We start from the raw sequence: 22985 nt of genomic DNA on the forward strand, positions 1-22985 counted from the left end.
TAGACTCACTCTTTCTTATGCTACATTATATTACTGAGTTATGATCAAGTCCTCACAGTTATTCTGTCTCTTTAGAGTGATTATCTAACTCTGCTCTAATTACAAATGTTAGTTTTAAAGTTTGATACTCAGAACAATCTTATATCCTTATTTCAAAGATTTTAGGGTTAGAAAAACTTACAGCTATCCCTAAGTTGTTGTCTACAAAGGGAAGAAATTATTTTCAATTTTTAAGCCAGAAAAACAAAGGACAGAAATCGCCCCTAGACTAGGTCTGGTCTTCCTGCCTAACCAACCACAGCATCTGACTATCTCTTATAACACCAAAACTTAACTAAGTATGACTGTCTACATTCCGTAAAAGACTCTACGAGAGTAAGCAAGGAGCTAGTCTTACTGTGCCTGACAAGTAGGAGAAAATATTTGCTTAATGAATGAATAAAACGAGTTTCAGGATAAATTACTATAGAACTCAGGGACTTGGACTTCTAAGCCCTATTATTGATTTTAGACCTTGTGGGGTTTCAGCTTTAAACTTCCCAATCCTGACTGGGAACTGAGAACTGAAAAACAGTTCTAGTGCGGCCGCTCTCTCACTCACCTCCCCTTGCTAGGGAAGTGATTAAGCACACTGGTCTGTCCACAAAAAGGCGCTGACTTCACTTTTAGCTACATTTCAGGCAGGAGTGCTTTCCTGAGAAACAGATCTATGGGTAAGACAAACATAAGGAAGCAGACAATACAACAATAATCCAAAGGCTTGAACATACTTACAGGGAGTATGGCTGGAGAAAAACACAAACAAGAGGTCTGGTCTGAGTTTCCACAGTCCTCTCTGAGTCCCTGGGACAAAGATACTATCCTCCTCCAGGGCGGCTGCCAAATGGAGCTGACGGAGAAGGTACCTAATGGGGTGCAGGATGTTACCAGAATGAACCACCAATCTCTGCGGAAAAGGGAAAGACTGGTTGCGGGATTACTAAGAAGAAAAATTCCTGCAGACCAATGGGATGGAGGTGATTTGCTGTGATGAGAATGCTCTACACCACAGATTCTCTAAGTGTGGTCCCTGAACCAGTACAGCATCGTCTGGAATTTGTTAGAACTGCAACATCTCAGGTTACTCTGGACCTGCAGAATCAGAATCACTGGGAGTGGGCCTACCAATCTGATAGTCCTAACAAACCCTCTGGGGGATTCTGATATATACTCAAGCATGAGAACCACTGTCTAGACCAGTGTTACTCAAAGTGTAGTTCACAGGCTGAATAACCAGTGTTACTTGGGAGACTATTAGAAAGGCAAACTCTGGGGTCCCCACCCCAGGCTAAGTCAGACCCTCTGGGGATGTGGCTTTACCTTTGAAAACTCCTTCTGGCTATGACCTCAGCATGGCTGTCATTGAGGATGTCTCCTGTGGCAAAGACGGGACACTAATGAAGACACGTGAACCTGGAGAGACTCTGACTCCCAGAAGAAAAGCCCAGCAGTTTTCCCCAACCTTCAGGATGGCAATGGAGCTCTTGGAGGGCTTTGCCAGAAAGAATCACCATCATTAATGGCAATGCATTTACAGCAGGGTTTCCTCAGCTCAGCACTATTGACATTTTGGTTGGAAAATTCTTTGTTGGGGTAATCTGTCCTGTGCATTTTAGCATGTTTAGCAGCTTTCCTGGCCTCTACTCACTAGAAGCCAGTAGCATACGCCCCTGCTCCCTCCCTCCCCACCAGTTGTGACAACCCTAGAAGTCTCCAGACATTGCCAATGTCCTCTGGGGGGTAAAATCTCCCCTAGCTGAGAACTACTGATTTACAGGGAAACCCTTATCAGGGGGACAGGGGTCCAGATCTTTTATGCCCTGGTGTCACACTCGTGCTCAGTTCTGTCGAATTCAGCCCACAGTGGTCCTAGAACAGCTTGCTCATGTGCAGGAGGCAAGGCCCGGGGAGTGGGGGAAGCAAACTCAACCAAGACTCTGCTTAACTGGAAGCAGAAGGCAAGGAAGCCAGATGGCTATGGGACTGCCATATACTTTTTGGTGACAAAATCTCGAATTTAATTTAAAGGTGCTTTCTGGGGCTTCAGAGAAACTGTGGAATAGCCAAGCCCCAGGAACTGTTGGTTTGAGCATGCAAGTACTGGCCAACTTTCAATCCGCTCAAAAACATGTTTTTGTTGCACAGCATAGAGAATATAGTCAATGGTTCTGGAACATCTGTGATGACAGTAACTACATTAGCTGGGGTGAGGATTTAATAATGTATATAACTGTTGGATCACTATATTGTATACTTCAAACCAATATAATATTGTATATCAACTATACTTCAATAAAAAAATAAAAAAAAATGCAAATCCACTGATAGCAACAACAAAAAACATGTTCTTGGTGGCCTTTGCTTCCAGTTTATTTTCATTTTTTAAATGAGTTCCGTCCTTCCAGCTGGAGTGACAGTCAGTCGCAAGGTTGGCCACCTTAGTGATACGGCTTCTTTGCCCTAAGAGAAGCGCAAAGGCCAACACACACCAACTTTCAAAGTTCCCTAGACAGGTGTTGTTTAGACACCAGGGCTTACCGTTCTTCCTCATTTTGGACTGGCCTATGCATTTTGTTCCTGTTCCCATTGAGACAACTTCTCTCGTTACTGAGGGGGAAAAGAACAGTAAGTCAGCACATTGCTCCAGAGCATTCCCACCGCTGACCTAGCACCGCGGTTCCGGCCTGGCCACCTCCCACCACCGGCAGTACTGCGCCACCTGGCGGAGAGCAGGGGGACACGCCTAACATGGCCGTTTACTCCAGGAAACCACTGTCCCTGCATAGCCATGTAAGATTCTATCATCTCCGGCAGGGAGAGGGGGGCGCTCCAAGGAGAAAAGGTCTCACCTTGCAGTGGTTTGTCAGGGCAGTCACAGACCTGGTCAGCTGTGCGTTGGATCTTCACCACGGCTGCTAATAAAGTCCACTCGCGGTTGGGCTCAGGTTTCCCCTGCTTGGGCAGCCTGACCCCATAGTGCTCATAACACAGCCTTGCAATCTCATTCGCAGTCCACATGGTCTGAGCTGGTGCAGAGGCCCTGATAAAAAACCGCAACTATCAGAAGTACAGAGAGAACCTTACACCCAACGTGAAATGCTACTACCTTGCACCAGTGCTTCAATAGGCTTTCAGATGTAACCAATTACTTCCTACTGCGGTTTTTCTATATGAAACTCTGGCCATTTTCTACTACTTCCCTGTCCCTTTTCATTTTTAGGGGAAAATCCTACCAACTCCAAAAGACATCCTATTTCTTTAAGCTGTGTTTTTTTCTAATGTTGGGTATCTGACATGTTTCTAATGAATCTGAATTTAGTACTCAAAACGAAAGCACAAGAGCGAAGTTATCTTCACTACTCGTTTTCATTTGGAAATAGCATGCAAAGGGCTGCAGACCTCTGCTAACTTTGAGCAGGCTCTCACGTACAAGGTTTAGCTTTCTGGGTAGATCTTCTTTTCCATCTTCTTTTTCAGTCCTTTTATTATTTTTTTCTTTCCCCCACAGCAGATTGGTTCTTTACCTCTGTCTAGTAAATCTTCCCCAGTTCCCCCATCAGGAAAGCATCTCTTTAATTTCTTCTATGTTTTATGACACAGAAGGGAGAAGTAATGGAGTCCAGAAATTTCTCACCAGTCAAGTGTCTAGGGCTCTCTTCCTCATAGGGGTTGTGCTGGAGTGTGGGATTTGGGGTTACCTTTCTGGGTTCTGATTCTGGTTTAGCTACAAGTTAACTGTGATATTGGGTAGATTACTTAACCTGTGTGTGTTTCTTCATCTGTTAAAATAGGGCTAATGGTAGTAGCTAATCTATGGGGTTACTGTAAGGATTAAACATTTATAAACAGCGATTGCTACAGTGTTGAGCATAATTAATACCAATGTGATTAGAAATACAAAAAAAGAGTATTTGATTTCCCTAAATGATCTGCCTGAAGCTCCTTAGGGGACCGGATATCGCATGTAAGCCATGAATAAAAAGCCATTAAGCAGATCAGACCTGAAAGAGCCTAGACTCCTCCATTTGGCTCTCCCTCCCATTTCTAGAGGGCATCACGAGGTAGTATGTTTTATGAAGGCAAATACTCTGGCACCAACCTGAAATTAAGCCAGAGGCACACATCACAATTATTTGCTAGAAACTCTCCCACTCTCGGCTCTGTGGATGCTCATTCAATGACCTCATTTACACTCAAATGTATGAAAAACTTCTTAGCAGGAAATGAGATCATATGAGATCATATGATGGATGTAGGTAATGTTAAAAAAAAAAAAAAAGGCTTTACTGAGCACTAAATGCATGTTGCTTCTGAAAACAAGATATTTCTAGTGAGTCCACCTCCATCCTCCACTTCGTATTGTGTTAAATTAATTAAACAAGGAGGCCATTACACTGAGGTGGCTCTAAGGCTGCGGTGGCCTAAGGAAACCAAGATCTAAGCCTGTAAATGCCTTAAGTTTACCAAATCATAGCACTAATGATAACTAATCACAAATAGCCAACTAGGCTTTAAGCTATAGCCTATCAAATAATTTCCCTTCTTGCCTTTGCACTCTCTCTCTCTTTCCCCTAGCTCCAACCTGCCAAGTGCTTCTAACCACTTCGGATTCGGTGTTGCCCAGTTAGCATGGATTTTTGACCAAATAAAATCTTAAAAATTTAAAATGCTCTGTTTCTTTTAAAAGTTGCGATGTATAGGCCTGTTATTGCAATAAATGATCATGGGAAATACGACTAAGATTTAAAAGAAGAACCTGGCAGGCACTGATGTAAATTGTGACTTCTAAGTCAGAGAACCAGCGTAAATTTTGTATCTCTTGGAGCAAAGGAAAAGCATGGGAGAGCCTAGAATCCTCCGTATGGCTCTCTCTTCCATTCCTAGGGGAATCACAAGGAGGTATATTTTATGAAGGCAAATACTCTGGCACCAACCTGTAATTAAGCCAGAGGCGCACATTACAAACCATAATAGCCAAAGAAGACAGAACGTGAAGAAACGTTGACTCCCTAAGATGAAGCAGCCTAGAACCGTATGATCACCTCATCGTGGTTGAGTCTGGTGAGTGTCCACAGTAGTTGAATTAACTGTTTTTGCTATATTGGCCTACTAAAATTCAAATCCACTGTCTTCTAGATGTTGAATAACTTCTTCATACGGAACAACAGCTCAGTTAAACAGGCATTACTTTGCCCACAAGACCGCACGTTCTAATAGTTGCAAAGAGCTTCAAAATCTACATCCTTTTCAAAGAACAGATAAGGCGGTTGGCTGCCGGGGTCGGAAGGAAGGCCTACTTCCCCTAGGCTCCTTCCTCCACACCCGTCTCTAAAGCCCCGGCTGCAGGAGCCTCTAGGCCCGTGAAGCAGGCACAGCGTGCGCGCCGGCCTCCTCGGTGACGCGGGAAGCTGCTGCCGGGCCACACGCTCCCCACGCAGTGGACACGGGACAGTATCTTCCTACGAGACCCGCGTCGGAGCGGCACGGTGCGCAGATTCTCTTCCCACACAAAGTGGGCTCGGGGAAGCCGGGCTCGGGAAGCTCACCAGGTGTCCCTGGGGGCCCCCCTTCACTTGCGCACGCTCGGACCCGCGACCCCACCTCCTCACGGACGCAACCCTCCCACCTCTACAGCGCTCACCATCGGAGAGAGCCGGCAGAACCGCGCGGCGCAGGGGACGTGACGTCACACGGAAGCTGCGCTTTCAGCCCCGCCCCCAGGGGCGCGCGGTGCACGCTGGCCCTTGTAGTCCTTCGGGAGCGGAGCCCAGGGGTAGGGTGCAGGTACTTATCGCCCAGCGGCCTGCGGCGCGATGCATAGGTACCCGTGAGGTGGGCTGATGGAAGCTGGCCCCGGTGAGATATAATTCCAACAGAATGACGCCGTACGTTGGAACGCTAGTTTGAATTCCTAAAACAGAGCGGTGCAATAGAAATATTATTCGAGTCAGATAGGTAATTTAAAATGTTTTAGTAGCTACCTTTCTAAAAGTCAAAAAAAAAAAAGGTGAAATTAATTTTAATCCCATATTTTATTTAACCCAGTATATCCAAACTATATTTCAACGTGTGGTCAGTATTTTAAAAGAAATGTTGAGGTATTTTACGTTTTGTTTTTCATTCTAAGCTTAAGAAATCTGGTGTGTACTTTACACGTACAGTAAGTACATCTCAATTTGGACCAGTCACATTTCAAATGCTCAGTAGCCACGTTTGGCTGGTGGCTGTGGATCTAAAATCTTCAGATTGCCAGGAATAGGGTTCAGGAGCTTGTACAATCCAGCACTTGTATACCTCAATTCCTAAAGATGAGAGATTTCATTTTTTTCTCTCGTTACTCCTAAAAAGTTAGAGGAGAAAGAAGTGCAAAGTACTTGATCCATCCTTCTCTCTAGTTCAGAGGGAAAGGTTCACAGATTTCGTCCAAGGCTAAGGACCCTGCTCTTCCTCTCTCTCCAAAACCTTTGACCTGCAACTGACTCCCTCTTCTGTCTTTAAAGCTCTGATCCTGGTGGGGGAAATCGTCTTCCAGGGTTATCTCAGGGATTGGCACCACCATCAATCTAGTTGCATAAACTGAAAAGTGAGTCACTATCTTGTCATTTCCTTTCCCTTAACCCCCGCAACATAATCCATTAGTCTTGTTAGTCTTACTTCCTATCTTTCGAGTCCATCCACTTCTGTCCATTTCCAGGGGAATATCCTAGTCCAAGCCACTATCATCTCCCTCTTGGATTGCTCTGCTAACCTCTGGACTTCCATCTTTTCTTGCCCAACTCCACTTCTTTTTCACAGAGCGGTTGGACTGATGTTTTCAAAATGCCAATGTGATGTATATCCCCTGCTTAAATACTTCAGTGGCTACCCAGCATTGTTAAAATGCAGACAAAATCCCATAGCAGAGCTCACAGCCTGTTTCATCTGGTGGCATATTTCTTTGGGTAGCTGTATTCTATCTAGTGTCATTGACCCTCTCCACGCCCTTTGTTGTCTCAGGGCCTTTGTGCTTGTTGCCATACCAGGGTAAGCCCTTCCTCTTCTTTGACTAGCTAATGCTCTATCTTCCTTCAGATCTCAGATCTCAGGTCTTCAGGGAAACCTTCTTTAACTAGGTCTGTTAAGAGTCTCTCAATACTCCATGGTCCTTTCCTTCAAAGCATTTATAGTTTTTTCTGAATGATTAAGTGCCTCTTTTCCTTACAAGTCTAGAAGCCTGATGAAGCTTGGGACCATGCCTTTCTGCCCACTCCAGTACCAGCTGTTGGTGAATTGTGAGCCTTCAACTCTGAGGTAATGAGGACTTAATAATACTTGTGTTTCTTCTAGCTTTCATCCTGTTTGTCACTTTTCCTGTCAAGCTCCACAAACAAGTTGTCTAGTGCTGCTTCAGTTCATCTCCATCCCTAGCCTCCTTGAGGCCAGGAAACTGGCTTCTGCCCCAGCCTACTACTAACCAGCTCTTTAAAGGTTATTTGTGACCTCATTACTTGTTGCATTTTCGAGTGGTCCATGGACAGTTTTGCCTGAAGTCCAGTCCTTTACCTTGACAGTACACCTTGAGGTATGTGACCAGAATGATCTAGAGGTGATTGTTCTCATTTCAGTTACCACCACCTTGCTGAAGATGTGCCATAGGAAGTGTTTCTTCTGAAATACCACCTGGTCATCTACCACTGTTGCCAAGTGCTCCTGGAGCTTATGCTTAAACGCCAGCCAGGGTTGAAGATGCTCAATGCTTCCTGATGTAGCTCCCAGTTGGGTAATTCTGCAGGCTTGGATCATTTGAGCTGCTAGAGAAATAGGAACCTGCTTGTGGGAGTGCAGACTGCCAACTCACAAATTGGGATGTTTGCAGAGGTTCTGCTGAGGTTGGAAGATAAGTCCTTTGCTGTGTGACTCATCAGGAAAAAGGTTTCTCCAGCTGCCTCCCTGTCAGGAAGCTGGGGCTCCATTTTAAGGGCAGGCCTTCAGCCAGACTCTTGTCACATTTGTAGTCCATTTGAATTGAGCTGGTGAGAAAACTCACTGTTCAGCAACCTTACTGTTCCCACCCAATGTGTAACAGGCATGTCAAATTTACTGCATCCAAACCAAATGCTCAACCTTCCCTCTCAAACCTGTACATCCTGGTTTTGCATTTCAGTAAACTAAACTACTCTGCTTTTTGCTTGTTCAGGCCCCAGATCTTGAAATCGTCTTTTTCTCACATCCCACATCTGATCGTCTTAATTGTCAACCTTGGAGAACACAAAGCCCAGTGCCTTGTAACTATCTCCACTACTTCAAACCACCCATGTCTCAGCCATCCTTTCTCCAGCCTGCTGCAACAGCTGAACCAGTCTCCCTTTCACTCTTGCCCTCCACCTAAAACACCTTTAAAACCACGTCTCAAAACCCTCCAATGGCTTCCTGTCTTACTCCCCTACATGGCTCGGTGGGGCCTGTGTGATCTGCCCCCTTGCTGACCTTTGCTTAGTTCTTCCCAGCCAGACCAGACCCTTTACTGCTCAAGTATGATCAGATTTCCTTGTCTCCAGATCTCTACCCAAATGTCAGTTAAGATTGGCCTTCCCAGATCACATATTAACAGCACTGTCCTCAGCCATCTCTTTCTAAAACAGCACCTCTGCCCCCTACTCTATTTATTCTTTTTAGTATGTACCCCTACCAGAAATAATATGTATTTACTTCTTGTTGTGTAGTTGCCTCTCAAGAAAGAAATTAAGTTCCATGAAAGCAGGGACTTGCCTTCTGTTTGCTGCTGTGTCCCCCAATCCTTTAGAAGAATGCCTGCCACAGAGCACACATTAATGTGTTTGTTGAATAAAGTAGTGTAATTATAAACATTCATTAGGCCGGCTGTCTGAGGGAAAGTTGATACCCCAAAGGTAAAGAGAGTACTGAGACAAGAGTACAGACAAATGGTTTATTTTGTAGTAAGGAATAAAAAGGAATTCTTAATTCTTCTTCTCCTCTGGTGGCTGAGCTGAACTGTGGTAGTCAAATGGATAGCAATACCCAAGAATTCCCTTGCAGTCCTTGATCTTTTGCAGAAATGCAAAGATACCTGAGTTACACAACTTGCCATTAATTATTCCTTTCTAGCTGGAAGTGCCAGCTGCCGTGCTTTCTAATGCATCAGTCGTTGCTACACCTTCCTTCTTGTCTTCAGGTTTCATGGCAGGAAACAGCAGGACTTCCTATTGGAAAGAAAACGCATTTTGAAGTGAAGAAGCCATCTAGTTTTTCACAGCTGTCCACCCAGTCCTTTTGCCTCTGGTTACTGATACCACTAAAATCCAAAGATCTGTGTTCTTTTACTTCACCTCAGTCCCTCTCAATTACTGAGGATGGAAATAAATGACAGCACTGCCTGGGGCATGATGTTGAAAAAGAATGAAGAAACACAGAGGTTCTCTTAAAATATGATTTCCTCATCTATAAAAATGGGATAAGTTTCTACACCTCACAGGGCTGACTTAACTTACATGTGATAATGCACAGAGAGGGCTCAGTATGTCCTTGGATCCTCAAGAAATGTAAACAATTAGTATTCTTTCTGCCTCAGGGAGAAGAAACCCAAACCACCTAAGGCCAGACACTCTGATCCTCGTCCTGAGGAGCAGCGTTTAACCGCTCTGCCTGCCCCACCCCACACGGCGCTCCCCACCGTGGGCCACAGTGCACCTTGATGTTATTGGAGTCTGTGAGAAACATGGTGACACGGTCGATGCCCATGCCCCAGCCGGCTGTGGGGGGCAGCCCATATTCTAGGGCGGTGCAGAAGTTCTCATCTATGAACATGGCCTCATCATCGCCAGCAGCCTTGGCCTAGGAGAGAACCAAAACACCAACACCGTTCAGGCTGCAGCGTCCCAGCGTCTGCATGAGCAAGTCCGAACGTTCAGAGGGCTTACTATTCGAGGGATGCTCTGGACCCCAGCACTTGTAGGGAATTGTTTCCCAGTAACTTCAGGATGGAGCATTTCTCTGAAAGACCTGGAGGTCAGAACTGATGAACTCCACCTCAGAACATGTGCAAATTCCTCTGTGAAATGAAAACGCCTTCATTGCTGGGCTCTGTGAGGCCAGTGAGGCTGACTTTCAGAGACTCTGATTCCCAGCAATCTTTTTCCCATTTCCTCAAACTACCCAACAGTGGCAGTGCCAGTGCTGGCGGCCTGTGGGGGCTTTGCCTTCTTTCATCTTTACCTGTCCACCTCAATAAAAATACCATCTAAGAAGAGTTATGTTTTTGTGAGGCAAATGTATTTTTAGGACAAGTGTCACATTCCCCTCACAGATAATCATTCTCTTATAGAGAAATTCTAGGGCCAAAACTACTCAAGATCTTTATCTTGGAATGTGACTTCCTCCAGTAAAGTCTGTGGCTTTCTCTTTCATTTCTGTTGAAATGACCAAGAGATGTAGCCAATGACACAGACCAGGGCTAAGGCTGGTATTTCCTGATCAGTGGGGACACTGAATAAATAGAGGACTTTGCTGCTCTTCCTTCCTTACCTTGGCCTGTTCTTCAAAAAGCTGCCGCTGTCGCATGGGGTCGTTCAGCTCGGTGTAGGCATTGCATATTTCCTTCTTCATGACAAATAGCTCAAAGCGCTCAGTCAGACCCTCTTTAGAGCGGTGCCTGGAACAGGAGACCGAAGGGGACGCTGAACATACAAGTTTGCTAATAACATCTGGTACAAACACAGGAGTCCTACATTCTAGTCAACTTAGAAGTGTTATTGATTGTGACCTGAAGCCTGTTCACATTCTCAGCACCAAATTGTTTGGTGCAACAGTGAGGACGGTTAGAGAGACAGAGGCTTTAGTTACCTCCACAAGAAACCTTTGTGGTAGACTGTTACACTGAACCATACCTCCTGTATTCATGCCCTTCTGTCACAGTAACTCTGGGCTGCCCATATGACTTGCTTTGGCCAATGGAACATCAACAGAGGTTAAATATGTTTGCACAGTGGGGCCGATTCTTTTGGAATGCTTCTACTTGCAACTGAGCCACTATGTAAGGAAGCCAGGCTGTGCTGCCAGAGAGAGAGGCCACATGAAGGGGCTATGGAGGAGGAGATCCCATGTGGACGAGGGGCAAAGTGCCCTGGCAGAGTTCCCACTTGGAAAAAGCCACTTGCGTTATCCTAGCCGGCACGATGTAGAACTTAAAAGACTACTCACTGAACCCACAAAATCTTGGGAATTGGTCAACTGTTTCATGTCACTAAGTTTTGAGACTGTTACACAGCAATAGGTAATGGAAACACCATGCTCTATCTTACCATTTGGCCAGAGGGCTCATGATCTGCGGGTGGTCACAGATGAATGTAGGGTTGACGCATGTCACCTCCAGGAATTCCCCGACAAGCTTGAGGAGAAAGCAGAGCACAGCTGGAGAGCTCTTCCGGACGGCAGTTTGACTGACACAGTCTTGGTGGAAGAGGAGCATCTCCAACCCACGCCTGATGCTACAGGGGTTTATCCTAAGCTTTCCAATGGCTGGAAGAATTAAATGAGTTAACACACACAATGATTTGGCACAGAGCTTAGTACAGCAGGAGTTCAAAACTTGTTAATTCTCTTATTTCCCTCTTTAGGGCTTTCCTGTGAAGCTTCTGTACAAGTTAGTTCTCCACAGTGGAGTAAACCTTCAGTGGGAGCAGCGGGCTGGTCACCACTGGATGAGGGCCGGTACTAAAAGCATATGGTCTTTTACCTTATCAAGCAGCCTGGCTGTGGTTCGAGGTGCAGGGCATTCAATAGCTTTTGTCACACAGATATCATCAAGAATTTTGCGAGTTTCTGTAACATGAATGTACACATTAGTGCAGAAGACATCGCATTATCCAGGTAAAAAAAATATATAAAGAGAACAGTGTGGGAGATTCTAGCCCTGACCTAATCTAAGTCAGCGCTGACCAGAAAGGAGGGCCATATGCTGGAGAAATGCATCACTTTACCTTCAGTTTCAAGGAGGTTAGATTCTGGCAGCTTCACCCCCAGGGCTTTCCCAAGCTCTTCTACCATGCTGATTTTCCGGAACGGTGGGGTGAAATCAATCTCGTAGGCTTGGCCTTCTGGGCCATCTGGATGGTAGGTGACCTTGTAACTGCCTGTAATGTGCTTCACCATTCCTGGGAAAGAAATCTATCATTTAAAGTAGCCAACAGGAAGACCTCCTAGAAGCAGTACACCAGCCCTTCAGACGTGTGAAAAACAAAGGGAGGGGTCACCTGAAATCATCTTCTCTGTGATTTCCATGAGATCGTGATAGTCTGCATAGGCCATGTAGAACTCACAGGTGGTGAACTCAGGATTGTGAGTCAAATCAATTCCTTCGTTCCGGAACTGACGTCCAATTTCATATACCCGGTCAATGCCACCAACCACCAGCATCTAGTAACAACATGGCCTGGTCACAGCGACCAGTCTTGTCTCCATGGCTGTGAAAAGTTTCTGTCTATAAAAGCTGTAACTTGGTTTTCACAGCTCAGGCCCACTTTCTCTAACAAAGGCTCAGTATACTCTTTTTAGCTCTTTGTAGTGGACAGTCCACTTACTTTGGTTGCCCAGGACTCGGGAATACTTTGGGGTGTCCTCCAGCTTGTGAGTGTGAGCCCCCCAAGAAAGAAGCTTCTCTTGGGATTGGGATGCAGGCACATGACCCAAGTGCCCCACCACTCACACACACCTGTGGGACTTCATCATGGAAGCTACTGAAAGAAGATGTAAATATTGCACAGAATTCTTCCTGGTGAAGGGAGTCAGAGATATCTAGTCTTTAGAGGTAGTAACTGCAGGGGTCCTAATGTAAATGACCTGTGCCCTGTGCTGGAGTTATGAGCTGTGGTAACTGTCCAAGGTGGAAAAGATACTGGTTCTCCATAGCAACAGCCCAGTGATGTGACTCAGAACAATTCCTAGTTGTGTGGTCTCCAAGCTTATTATCTGATCCTCTTGGAAACTGTGAGCTTCCTTATTTACATTATTTGAATACACTTTGCTTTTGCTTAAATTAGTCATAACAGGTTCTGTTGTCTGCAGCTGAGAATCTTGAGTGGCAGTCTTCAATATTTATTCTGGTTATTTGAGGATATTTCCAACTTCCAGACAGAGGTGAAGGTCTTTCTTCTACAAAAGTCTAAAATCAGATCTAATCCAAGGAGGGACTATAAACTTAAGTATTAAGGAAATCAAAATAGGTTAGTAGGATCTGCATACCAAGGAATGACAATCCCTTTACCCTCTGCCATACACTGCTGTACGGATTTTATAGAGAAACTCTAGAGGTGTGACACTCACAAGTCTGACCAATCAGAACACTCTCCTGGCTGTGCTATCCTCACTGTTGCTCATATTTCTGCCTGTACCTACCTACCTAGCCAATGGTTCTCCAGCTTTCTGCTTCTCTAAGGAAACAGGGCATCTTCTTACTGATTACCTTATGGTACAGTTCCGGAGCTATTCTCATATATAAATTCATGTCCAGCTCATTGTGGTAGGTGATGAAAGGCTTGGCCACAGCTCCGCCTGGGATGATGTTCATCATGGGAGTTTCAATCTAAAAGAAAGGGAGAAATATTTAGTCCTCAGAGGCCCTTAAACCAGAGACCTCGGGGATAGCTCATGCTTTGCATGTGATATATCTTAAGCCTGTTATCCCCAAGTAAAAGTTAAGTTCAATAATAATGTGCAATGCTTGACAAAAAAGCAGAGATAGCTTGACTTTCTAGGGTAATGTCTCAATTTCTGTTAATACCAAACAAATATCAAGTTGCAGTATTTATTAAAAATGTTAACTGCTCATGTCCTTTAACTTATTCTACTTCTAGAAATCCACCCTAAACAATTGCACATAAGTACAAAGATGTTCATAAAGCATACAAAATCACAAACCTAAATTATTAATAGGGAAAATAAAATTAGGCAGCATTAAAAATGAATATGCACACACAAACACAACCAGAAAGGGCTCTAACTGAAAAAAAGTGGAAAAAAAAAAGCAAGCAAGTCCATCATAACACACACACCGTGACCTCATTTATATTTAAAGCAAAAAATAAAACCCATCCAAAATATTTACAAGTGTACCCCATCTGCAACATGTATAGGTATATATGTATGTATACATAATAAATGGTGTGAAGGAGACATACCATTAAGTTTATGGAAGGAAGTTAGTTGGGAGAAATGAAAGGGGACTTTCAGTTTTGCTTTTTATTTGAATTTGTTTTACAGTAATATGCACTCACTTGTTTCATACTTTTTTTTATGCTACAAAAAAGCAAAATGAGCTGATTACATGCTAATGATGTCATCCATGTTCAATGTGTTGATGGCCCTACACTTTGCCCGTTATCTTGGAAGTCAGGTCCTGCCTTCCTAATCAGGGCACCAAATAAACAAGTGGAACAAAGGCACTGGCAAGAAATGAGACTTTTCATTAAGCATGAAAGATACTGACACAGGATACGCCTTGGAAAAGGAAAGGGAAGGAATAGTGAAAGACAGGCTCGTCATGTTAGGTAAGGAACTCTCCGTCACCTCCAGGAATCCCAACTCATCCAAGAAACTTCTTATGTATGTGATGATCTTCGAGCGGATGATAAATTTCTGCCTTACAAAGTCATTCAGGATCAAGTCCAAGTATCTCTGACGATACCGTGTTTCCTAAACCAAAACAACAGATAGATATCACTGATACGTCTGATTCAATGGTATGATAAGCCACAATTCGGAGGCCGTGAGAGCTCACCTTATCTTTGAGGCCAAAGTGAAGGTGAGGTAACATGTGCAAGCAAGGAGACAGCAGCGTGATCTTGTGAGGAATGATACTCAGCTCACCCTTCTTGGTTTTCCCAGGGTTCCCCTCAACTCCAATTATGTCTCCCCGTCGCAGTTTGTTATTGATATGAATAAATTCTTCTTCTGATTTATAATTCCTGAGTGAAAGGAAAATGTAATTTGGTATACAATATCCTACATTAAAACTGACACTGGTTTACTCTGGAATCCTCATTAAATTGTTAGTGCCTAGTTAATGTGAGCCAAGCAGAATCTCAGATTCAAGGCCAACTGTTAAAAAAGTACTGGAATTTCAACTGCTATGCACCTGACAGCCGTCATTCTCCAGGTGACCAAACAGCCTTTTTATTCTTTTTTCAGCCTTACCTGACCATATCCCACTTCTGACTTTAAAACACCAATGGGAAAAGACCACATAGGCCTCCCTCCCCAACCATGCTGCTCTGGGCCAACCTATCAAAGGCCTGTAATTGGGTATTTCTATATACCTGGAATTGGCCATCACTTGCAACTTGATCCCCTCTCCTCGAAGGTCATAGAAGATGAGCTTTCCCCCAGAAGCTCTTTTGGCATGAATCCTACCTAGAAAAAGAACAGTAGAAATATTGACTGACAGACCAGGAGCTATTTCATGATTATTAGTGCCCCAAAAGCTCCCTCTGTATATTTTACATCCAGGGAGAACCAGAAAGCCTTGACTTTAGATGAGGCCTAAGCCCTGCCTACCTTTTTCTTCATGACCCCAACCCCCACTGAACCCAGTTTAGGATGTGCAGGAAGAACTGGTTTTAAAGATGGTCATTAGATTCCTGGAAGATGGCAGTGTTGGTGGCAGCATAGGTTTTGGGTCTCCCTGACTCTTCACTTATAAAGAGAAAGCACAACTTAGATAGGCAAGGCCAAAAAGCCAAGGCCAAAATTTACAACAAAATTACATGGGAAGATAGTCCCAAGAATCCCCAAATACAAGCCATGGGGCAGACCATTGAGAGCCCTAGGACCTCCTTACAGGAAAAAGCTGTGAGGAGCAAGGAGTGTCTGAAGGGTCTGCGAACTGGTATGTGCTATACAGGCACAGGCATTTCCTGATAATGTGGCAGGCTAACTAGAGGATGGCAGCTGAAACGGGGAGGGGATCTGCCCACTGCCATATGAATGAGAACAGTGGGCTGCATTCTGAAGGTTTAAAGGAATGATGTCCTTTAGTGTAGCCCCCAGGAACACTCTTTCACCGTCGGGGCTCCCCTCCCTTCTAGGATGAGCCCCCCAGAGAACTGAACAAGACCAGGAAAATAGAGACAAAGGAAAGAAAAGGTCCAACAGAAGTGAGGAAGGGGCAGAGAGCCAGGAATCTCAGAAAGCAAGCTGCTGTACTTCGGTACACTTCATAAAATAACAGAAGAGGGAGCTTGACGAAGTTGGAAAAGCTGTCAGAACCAAGCCTCCTTCTAACATTCAGGAAAACTAACTTCACATAAAAACAAGCAACATAAAAGTACTGCAGCTGAAAGCCATACAAAATTATTTCTTAAAAACAGAGAGAATAACATCCCCACAATGAAAGCACTCAAGACAGACTCAGGAAAAAATAGGAAAAATTCTGTTTCACAATGAACTGAAAGGCAGTAAGAAAATGACACAAAATATGAAAGAATACAAATCAGAATTGGAAAAATGAAGACATGAGGTGACACACGAAAATTTAGAAGTAAAAAATCATTTCCAAAATGAAGACTAAAGTAGAAGGAAATAAAAGTAAATAAACAGGACAAATAATACCTTAAGAGAAAGTGGGAAGGAAGATGAACTTTCAATATTAAAGTATAAAGAGAGAGAAAAGGGATTTAACAAAAGCAACAAATATTGAAAAGTTCAAGCATGTGTATAAAAGGAGTCCCAAAAGCAATAAAGAAACAGAACACAAAAATTATATTCAAGAAAAATTTCCTAAAAGATTTGAAAAAATATACATAAAGGGCATACTGTGTAACTGAGAATACTGACCCAGAATGACTAACATCAAGACATGTTTTAGTAAAATGATTGGACTTTAACTTTTGGATGTTTAGGCATTTGCAGGGTGGTGGGATTATGGGTAATGAAACTTTTTTGCTTTGTTGAATGTTCTGAATTTTCTACGATTAATAGTTTTACTTTTATTTTTTGGGGAGCAAAAAAAGATAGGACTTACTTATCTTAAAGGAAAAGATCCCACACAAGATACTATTAACTTCTAAGTAAATGTAGAAATACAATTTCAGTGCAAAGCATTCTGAAGCCACATACTGGGATTCTTAGAAGCCTGGTAAAGGAAGTCCCCATGCAAGACTGTGAACCTGGAGCAGCGCCAGGCCAGGAGTTCCCCACAGACATCACCCTCCTCTGTAGCATCACCTCATCTGAGGTGCGACCTCATAGCTCAGGGCTGCTCTACTTCCTCAAATAGATACATGCTATTTGAGAGCAAGACCACCCAGATCTTCTTTTGTGTCACTGAAGAGGCCTGCCTGTTATGGGAGCTCCACAAACTGCCAGGGAGTTAGTTCCTACCTGCCACCTTTAAGGAGATGTCAGTCAAGTGGTCCCCAGGCTGCAGGTGACTGTATTCTTGGATGAAGTGAGTAAGCGAGATGTCTACATGGAACTTGTGTGGGTATGGGTCCTCCCCATTAACCTTTAGTTGGTGAACTGCTTGACTGCGGATCTTGTAGTATTGCTATTAAACAAACGAACAGAACAGAAGAAAAAAGTCTTTGACAACTTGAACCTGGTCAGGCTAGCAGAGTAATGTATTCTGCTTTGGAGTGGCCCCAATACATTGAGGTTTCTTTAACTGAGCCCTCCATACCCTTGAAATCACAGGATTTGATTATGGAGTGAGATTTGCACTTAAAATATGCAGGTGGCCAGACCCACAGTTGGCAACAAAGGCCGGAATTCCAAAATGCAAGACTCAACAAAAAGAAAAATTGGAGTCTGCCTAAAACAGTAAAAGCTTAGTGAGCTCAGGTGGCTTTGGTTAACACGTCTGTGGGTGCATCTGCACAGTGAATCTATTATCTTCTTTCCTACCCTGGGTTCACATCAGACTTTCCCACAAGACAGGTCTACAGGGCCTGGACGATATAAAAAAGGAATATTCAACAGCAGGGGTCAGCAAACTTTTTCTGATGCAACCAGTCAACTCTGCTATTGTAGTGTGAAAGCAGCCTTAGACACACGTAAACAAAAAGGCATGGCTGCGTTCCAATACAATTTTATTTTCAAAACCAGGGAGGAGGGATAAGGTAGTTGGGGTGGAAGGTGGATCTGGCTTACAGACGTAGTGTGCTCATCACTGCTCTAAAGTAAACCCTAGCCCATCTTTAGGGAGATATTTGGTCTGGGGCTGCTATGAGGCCCAGTTAGTTCCGAGGGAGATGAACCAGTCACGCGGAAGTACTAGGTTCTCCCAAATGCCTATTGGAGTTGATCAGAAAGATGCTCAGGGCCTGTGTCTTTAACCAGAAGGAACAGTGGGCCCGCCCTCATCCACGTGACCCAGGCCCAGTGCTCATTCCAGTTCCTATTTATCTGAGTCCCTGGCCCCAAAGAATGTGCCATCAGCGCCATCAGCAGCTTCCTGTGCCCAGCCAGAGGACTGGAGGACTCACGTTTGGGTCCAGGCTCTCCTCCTCAGCACCCACACCATTGTCAGCGCTGTGGCTGGTGTCAGCAGCAGTGGCCTGGCTTAGTTGTCTCTCGCTGAGCTCCTTCTGCTTGGCTTCCTTCTCTGCTACTTTCTTCTCAGCTTTCAGGCGTCTCTTCAGCTCACTGTTGGGAAGATGAAAATGTTCACTGGGACAGTTGCCTGGAGTCCTCTAGTATTCTACCCCGTAGCCAATTATCCAAAATGTGAATAGCCTGGGGAAATGCTCTCACCCAGTTCTACACCCCCACTTCTAGTCTCTTAGTCACTAAACTATAGGTGAAAGAGAAAAGAAAAAAACTTAGAATAAAGGTGTAGAAGATCTTTCCCAGTCTGTTTTCCAGTCTGAGGTCCCAAGTAAAATCAAGATACACCAGGACAAAGAAAATCCTACACATCAGTTTTGTATTTGGAATAGGAAAAAAGGTTTTCCAGGAAATCAGAAAGATAGGCCTTTCTCAAGGTAGGTAGGTTAGGGAGCTAGCTCCTTGAGGCCAGGGGCTAAATCTTAGTTATTCAGTATCCTTTGTAGAATATGAAGTTCCTAGAGTACCAGACCGTACGCATGTCTCCAGCTCTCTCTGCCATCCTCTCTACCCCAAGAAGTGGGTTAGTCTGGGGTGGGGACAGAGTGGCAGAGAGGTGGCTCTTCAGAATTCAAGGAGATACACCACTGACAATCTCTCCCTCAGCACTGGTCTCACTCTGTCCACTGGAACTTGATTTGACAAACTGGGCTGAAAAGTATACAAAGCAGTGTAGCATAGGGGATACTATACCATGTTTGGAGTCGGACTGCTTGGGACTCCTGACACACCTATCTACCAATCAATTATATGACCTTGTTCAAGTGACTTTACTTCTCCCCATCTGTAAAATGGCAATAACAGATTTCTATTTTCTCCTCCTCAAATGTTGTGAGGATTTAGATAATGTATGTGAAGAGATGACCCTGTCACTAGCATTTAGCCGACATGCAAATGTGAGCTCTTCTTAACTCTCTACTCTGCACCTAGGACAGAAATCTTGCAGATTTAGATAAATTTCTGGTTCAAATCCTTCACTGTTCAAACACTCTGCTCTGAAATCTTGCTTGAACTCAGAAAACAGATTTGTGTACGAGAGATACCCTCTTATTCAAATAGGATCGATCATTCTTTTAAAGCACCAATTTTAATCAAGTATTCCATAATAATCCATGGCAAATGATCCCATGTCTGCTTACAGATTATCTGGCTTTAGGGCACACTCTTAATTTTCAATATAAGTTTAGAATAAGTCATTTAGAAAACTTAATTGGGGGTTTTTAAGGATAATGTTTTAGGTAAGAAAACTGAGGCCTTCAAAGTAGGTGTCTCTGTATCGAAATAATCTGTAACAGTTGTGAAGACAACCTTTCCAAGAATACTGTGCTAGGCTATCTGCTGTAATTCAGTCAGTGGGCATCTAAGCCTTTGTAGCATTAACATAATAAACCTGTTGTCCATTCAACTTGGTCTTGCTCTTTAAATCAAATCAATCCTAAAGATAATCCAAAAAGGCCCTAGGGATAGAACTGAGACTGAAGAGGAAACTAATCTCAAGAGCAAACCAAGTCCAGAAAGATAGGAAAGAGAAAATAAACTGCAATAGAAATTTTTTATTCATACAAAGGCTTTGTTCTCAGCACTGTTCTACAATAAGACCCAAACATCATCTCAAGAATCTAGAGAGAATTTCAATTTATTAAAGAGAAAATGAAAAAGGACTATGGTTTTGGTAGCAGGGCTCTTTGTTTCCTTAGCAACAAGTCCGAATACTTAGCCAGAGGCATAAAGGATAAGGACCTGAGTAAAGGGAAGATTTTTGCTCCCAGAGCAACAAAGAAGGTAATGGGCACCAACCTTCTTTTATCAGAAAGTGGCTTGTCCTTGTGAAGCACTGTGAAAGGAGCAAGTTGATACAGTCGCAGTTCCCTCTGCCCCCATTGTGCCCAGGAGGTTTGGCGAAGGGACCCCCTAACAAGCCTTACAGCAGCTTGCATCAACATGGCAGAACACCCTGGAACTAATGATTACCACCACCTAACAGGAAACACAGAGATGTGGTGTCAGATGGGACAGACAGTATACATACACCCAACCAGCATGCCTACTCTTATGGGTTGGGGGGTTACACAACCTTCAGTGTCCCATTTAAGACCCTGTTAACTGACAGCAGCCCTATTAACATTCACTGTGCTGGAACTCTGACAATGTTCTGTTCTGGCTGTGGTAAAGAAGTGCTTATCTGGGATCAAAAGTTAAAAGTAAGTCAATCAATAGTTTACAGGTAGAAATGATCACAACATTCTAGAAAATGGAAGACAGGACCTGGGGCAAGTGTTTCTGAAGTCCCTGACATGTAGTTTCTCTCTAGGAGATGAAATACCTGGCCACAGAGACAGCAACGGGAAGCATATAAAATGTTACTATTAACTGCAAACTAACTGAAGCTAAAAGCAGACCACACAAAAGCACCTGAGTCAAAGTTCTTGTTTGGAGCTCTAGGTCTTAGACTACATTACATCTATACATTAACACTAACACTGGAAGGCAACAAAATTACAGGGATTATGTTCTTCATTGCATTTAAATAAACTTGGCCTTTCATTTGGTAATGATCAGTTAGCAGGCAGCCCAACTGTTTTTAAACTTGGAGAAAATAACTGGCATGAAATGCCCGCTAAGGATTCAGACAAGGGAAGTTCAAAGAACAATTAAGAAATAGAAGGACATGTTAATCATAAAAAAATTATTTTAGCTCATAGCCACTAGTGGAATACAAATTAACAGCAGATCCTTGCAGACAATGTGAAGTATGGTGCAGTCAGTATAAAGAGCATGGGCTGTGGAGCTACAGACTGGATTTTAGATCTCCGCTCCAGAGCTTTGGATTAGTTACAGACTACACCTTTTAGGTCTGCACACTTCAGCAATGCATGTAATTACCTAGAGCCTCAGTTTACTAATGTGAAAAAAATAGGCACTAACATTTCCCTTGCAAGATTATTGAGATTAGACAGAATGTATAGTTCTAGCAAAGTGCCTGATACATAAAAGTTGCTTTAAAACAGTGGTAGCTTTAGATTATGGGTAATTAATTTAAGAAAAGACAGAAAGGAATTAGTTGGTTTCCTCAATTTGTCTTTAAATCATACTCTGGATATCTTGCTTAGGAGGCATCTGTGATTTATAATTCTAAAATTCGATTACTGATGTAACAGATCAAAGTCCAATTTTTCAAAGGAAGTAGTCTAAGACCAGTTTCTATACACCTATCAAGATCCATCAGATATGCCCAGAAGGACAACATATTAGGGTGCTATCAAACCATAAATTTAGCTATTTCCTGCCTCATTTTTCTAGTCTAGTTGAAGCATAAGGGGACAAAAAGGGAACACCAATTCACCAGTTGAGTGCCTAGAAAAATTTCATGAGGGTTCAGCAACAGAACTGAGCCCTCATGCACTAGGGCAGCCGTATTTGCAATGAATTAAGTTCTCTCCTATGCTTCTGGAATGGTACTAGTTACGTACCATCTTTGGGAGTATTGAAGAACAGTCACTCAAATCACTGCCTGTGTTCAGCGCTTCAACTGAAGAACCCCGGTTGAGAGGGAAAATATATATTTGAGAATATAAGACATAGGCAGTTAAAACGCTAGTTAATTTTGATTTATTTATAGTTACCTTCACACTCCAAGAATTTGGAGTGGTTACCAAAGATATACTAGCAGCGCTCCAAAGGGCAGCTTGGTGTACCCGGCTGATACGATGGTCCCTACGCTGAACACTGGTCCTCGGCTCAGTTACTCACAGATCTTTGCCTAACCCGTATGGAGAGGCGCACGAAGTTTTACAAATGATCGCATTAATAAATAAGGCTTAGAATGGCCACGGCTCTAAGGTTTTTTTTGAAAAGCTGGGGTATTTAACATTTCTCCTACCTGCTTATCGGGGCGCAGCTCACTAATAAAATTAAGCCATTTCCCAGAAGGGGGAGTAAGTTTCGCTTTTCTGTTACCTCCCAGTTCTCTGCATTCTCTTACTCCAAGAGTACGACAGGGGGGACCCCGCCAGCGCCGGGCACGCGGCACCCTGGGGGGCGTAGTTTCGGGGCCAGCAGCCACTTCCCGGCGTGTCTGTACCCACGAGAACCGGCAGGAGGGCCCCAGGTTCAGCCACCCCGGCCAGACCCTCCAGGCCATTCCTAGCCGGTCTGTCCGACCGCAAAACATTAATGACCAGCAGCAACACTTACTTTTTGCTCAGTTTCGGCTCGCTGCCGTCCACTTTCACCTCAGCCTCCTGCACGTCTGCCATCTTTTCCGAGGGCCCGACCCAAAATGAACCAGGGTCGAACCTAAGTTTCCAGGTTCCAGCCGGAAGCCCCGCCTCTTCCGGGAGGAAGGGGACGGG

General features: G+C 43.9%; 2 protein-coding genes and 1 long non-coding RNA gene across 14 annotated transcripts in view; 1 reads left to right on the forward strand and 2 right to left on the reverse strand.

Annotated features, from left to right (window-relative positions):
- ADAT1 (adenosine deaminase tRNA specific 1) overlaps positions 1 to 5741 on the reverse strand; it is a 36011-nt gene extending 30270 nt beyond the window's left edge. For 6 of the 9 annotated variants that reach the window (XM_073226861.1, XM_073226858.1, XM_073226859.1 and 3 more), the window contains exons 1-5: positions 4974 to 5108; positions 2889 to 3079; positions 2578 to 2646; positions 1360 to 1414; positions 775 to 905 (exon numbers count right to left, since the gene is read on the reverse strand). In XM_073226861.1, coding sequence (XP_073082962.1) covers positions 775 to 905; positions 1360 to 1414; positions 2578 to 2646; positions 2889 to 3079; positions 4974 to 5008 — 481 coding nt within the window. In that variant the 5' untranslated portion in view covers positions 5009 to 5108. Of the gene's footprint in view, positions 1 to 774; positions 906 to 1359; positions 1415 to 2577; positions 2647 to 2888; positions 3080 to 4973; positions 5166 to 5585 lie in introns of those variants that run through there. The other 3 variants (XM_073226862.1, XM_073226863.1, XM_073226860.1) reach the window with 3 other exon arrangements.
- On the forward strand, positions 5479 to 8819 carry LOC118967531 (uncharacterized). 2 transcript variants are annotated; one of them, XR_012126985.1, is made up of 5 exons: positions 5479 to 5588; positions 5674 to 5823; positions 6540 to 6622; positions 7249 to 7329; positions 7644 to 8819. It is a non-coding gene; the product is annotated as an uncharacterized lncRNA (long non-coding RNA). The 2 variants fall into 2 exon arrangements; XR_005054637.2 differs by lacking the exon at positions 6540 to 6622.
- A 132-nt stretch (positions 8820 to 8951) lies between these two features.
- On the reverse strand, positions 8952 to 22985 carry KARS1 (lysyl-tRNA synthetase 1). Of its 3 annotated transcripts, none has more exons than XM_017643292.3 (15): positions 22828 to 22962; positions 20431 to 20610; positions 18513 to 18672; positions 17410 to 17575; positions 15348 to 15441; positions 14810 to 14996; positions 14599 to 14724; positions 13496 to 13615; positions 12288 to 12450; positions 12015 to 12188; positions 11771 to 11856; positions 11337 to 11422; positions 10561 to 10687; positions 9727 to 9870; positions 8952 to 9239 (listed from the first exon to the last, which is right to left on the reverse strand). In XM_017643292.3, exons 2-15 carry the CDS (start codon positions 20574 to 20576, stop codon positions 9141 to 9143), a joined length of 1878 nt encoding a protein of 625 aa, XP_017498781.3. In that variant the 5' UTR covers positions 20577 to 20610; positions 22828 to 22962; the 3' UTR covers positions 8952 to 9140. The 3 variants fall into 3 exon arrangements, with proteins under 3 accessions (XP_017498781.3, XP_073082957.1, XP_073082958.1); XM_073226856.1 differs by lacking the exon at positions 22828 to 22962 and adding an exon at positions 22104 to 22121; XM_073226857.1 differs by lacking the exon at positions 20431 to 20610 and having other exon boundaries at positions 22828 to 22985.

Source organism: Manis javanica, chromosome 17 (genome assembly GCF_040802235.1).
Source record: "Manis javanica isolate MJ-LG chromosome 17, MJ_LKY, whole genome shotgun sequence".
Classification (NCBI taxonomy): domain Eukaryota; kingdom Metazoa; phylum Chordata; class Mammalia; order Pholidota; family Manidae; genus Manis; species Manis javanica.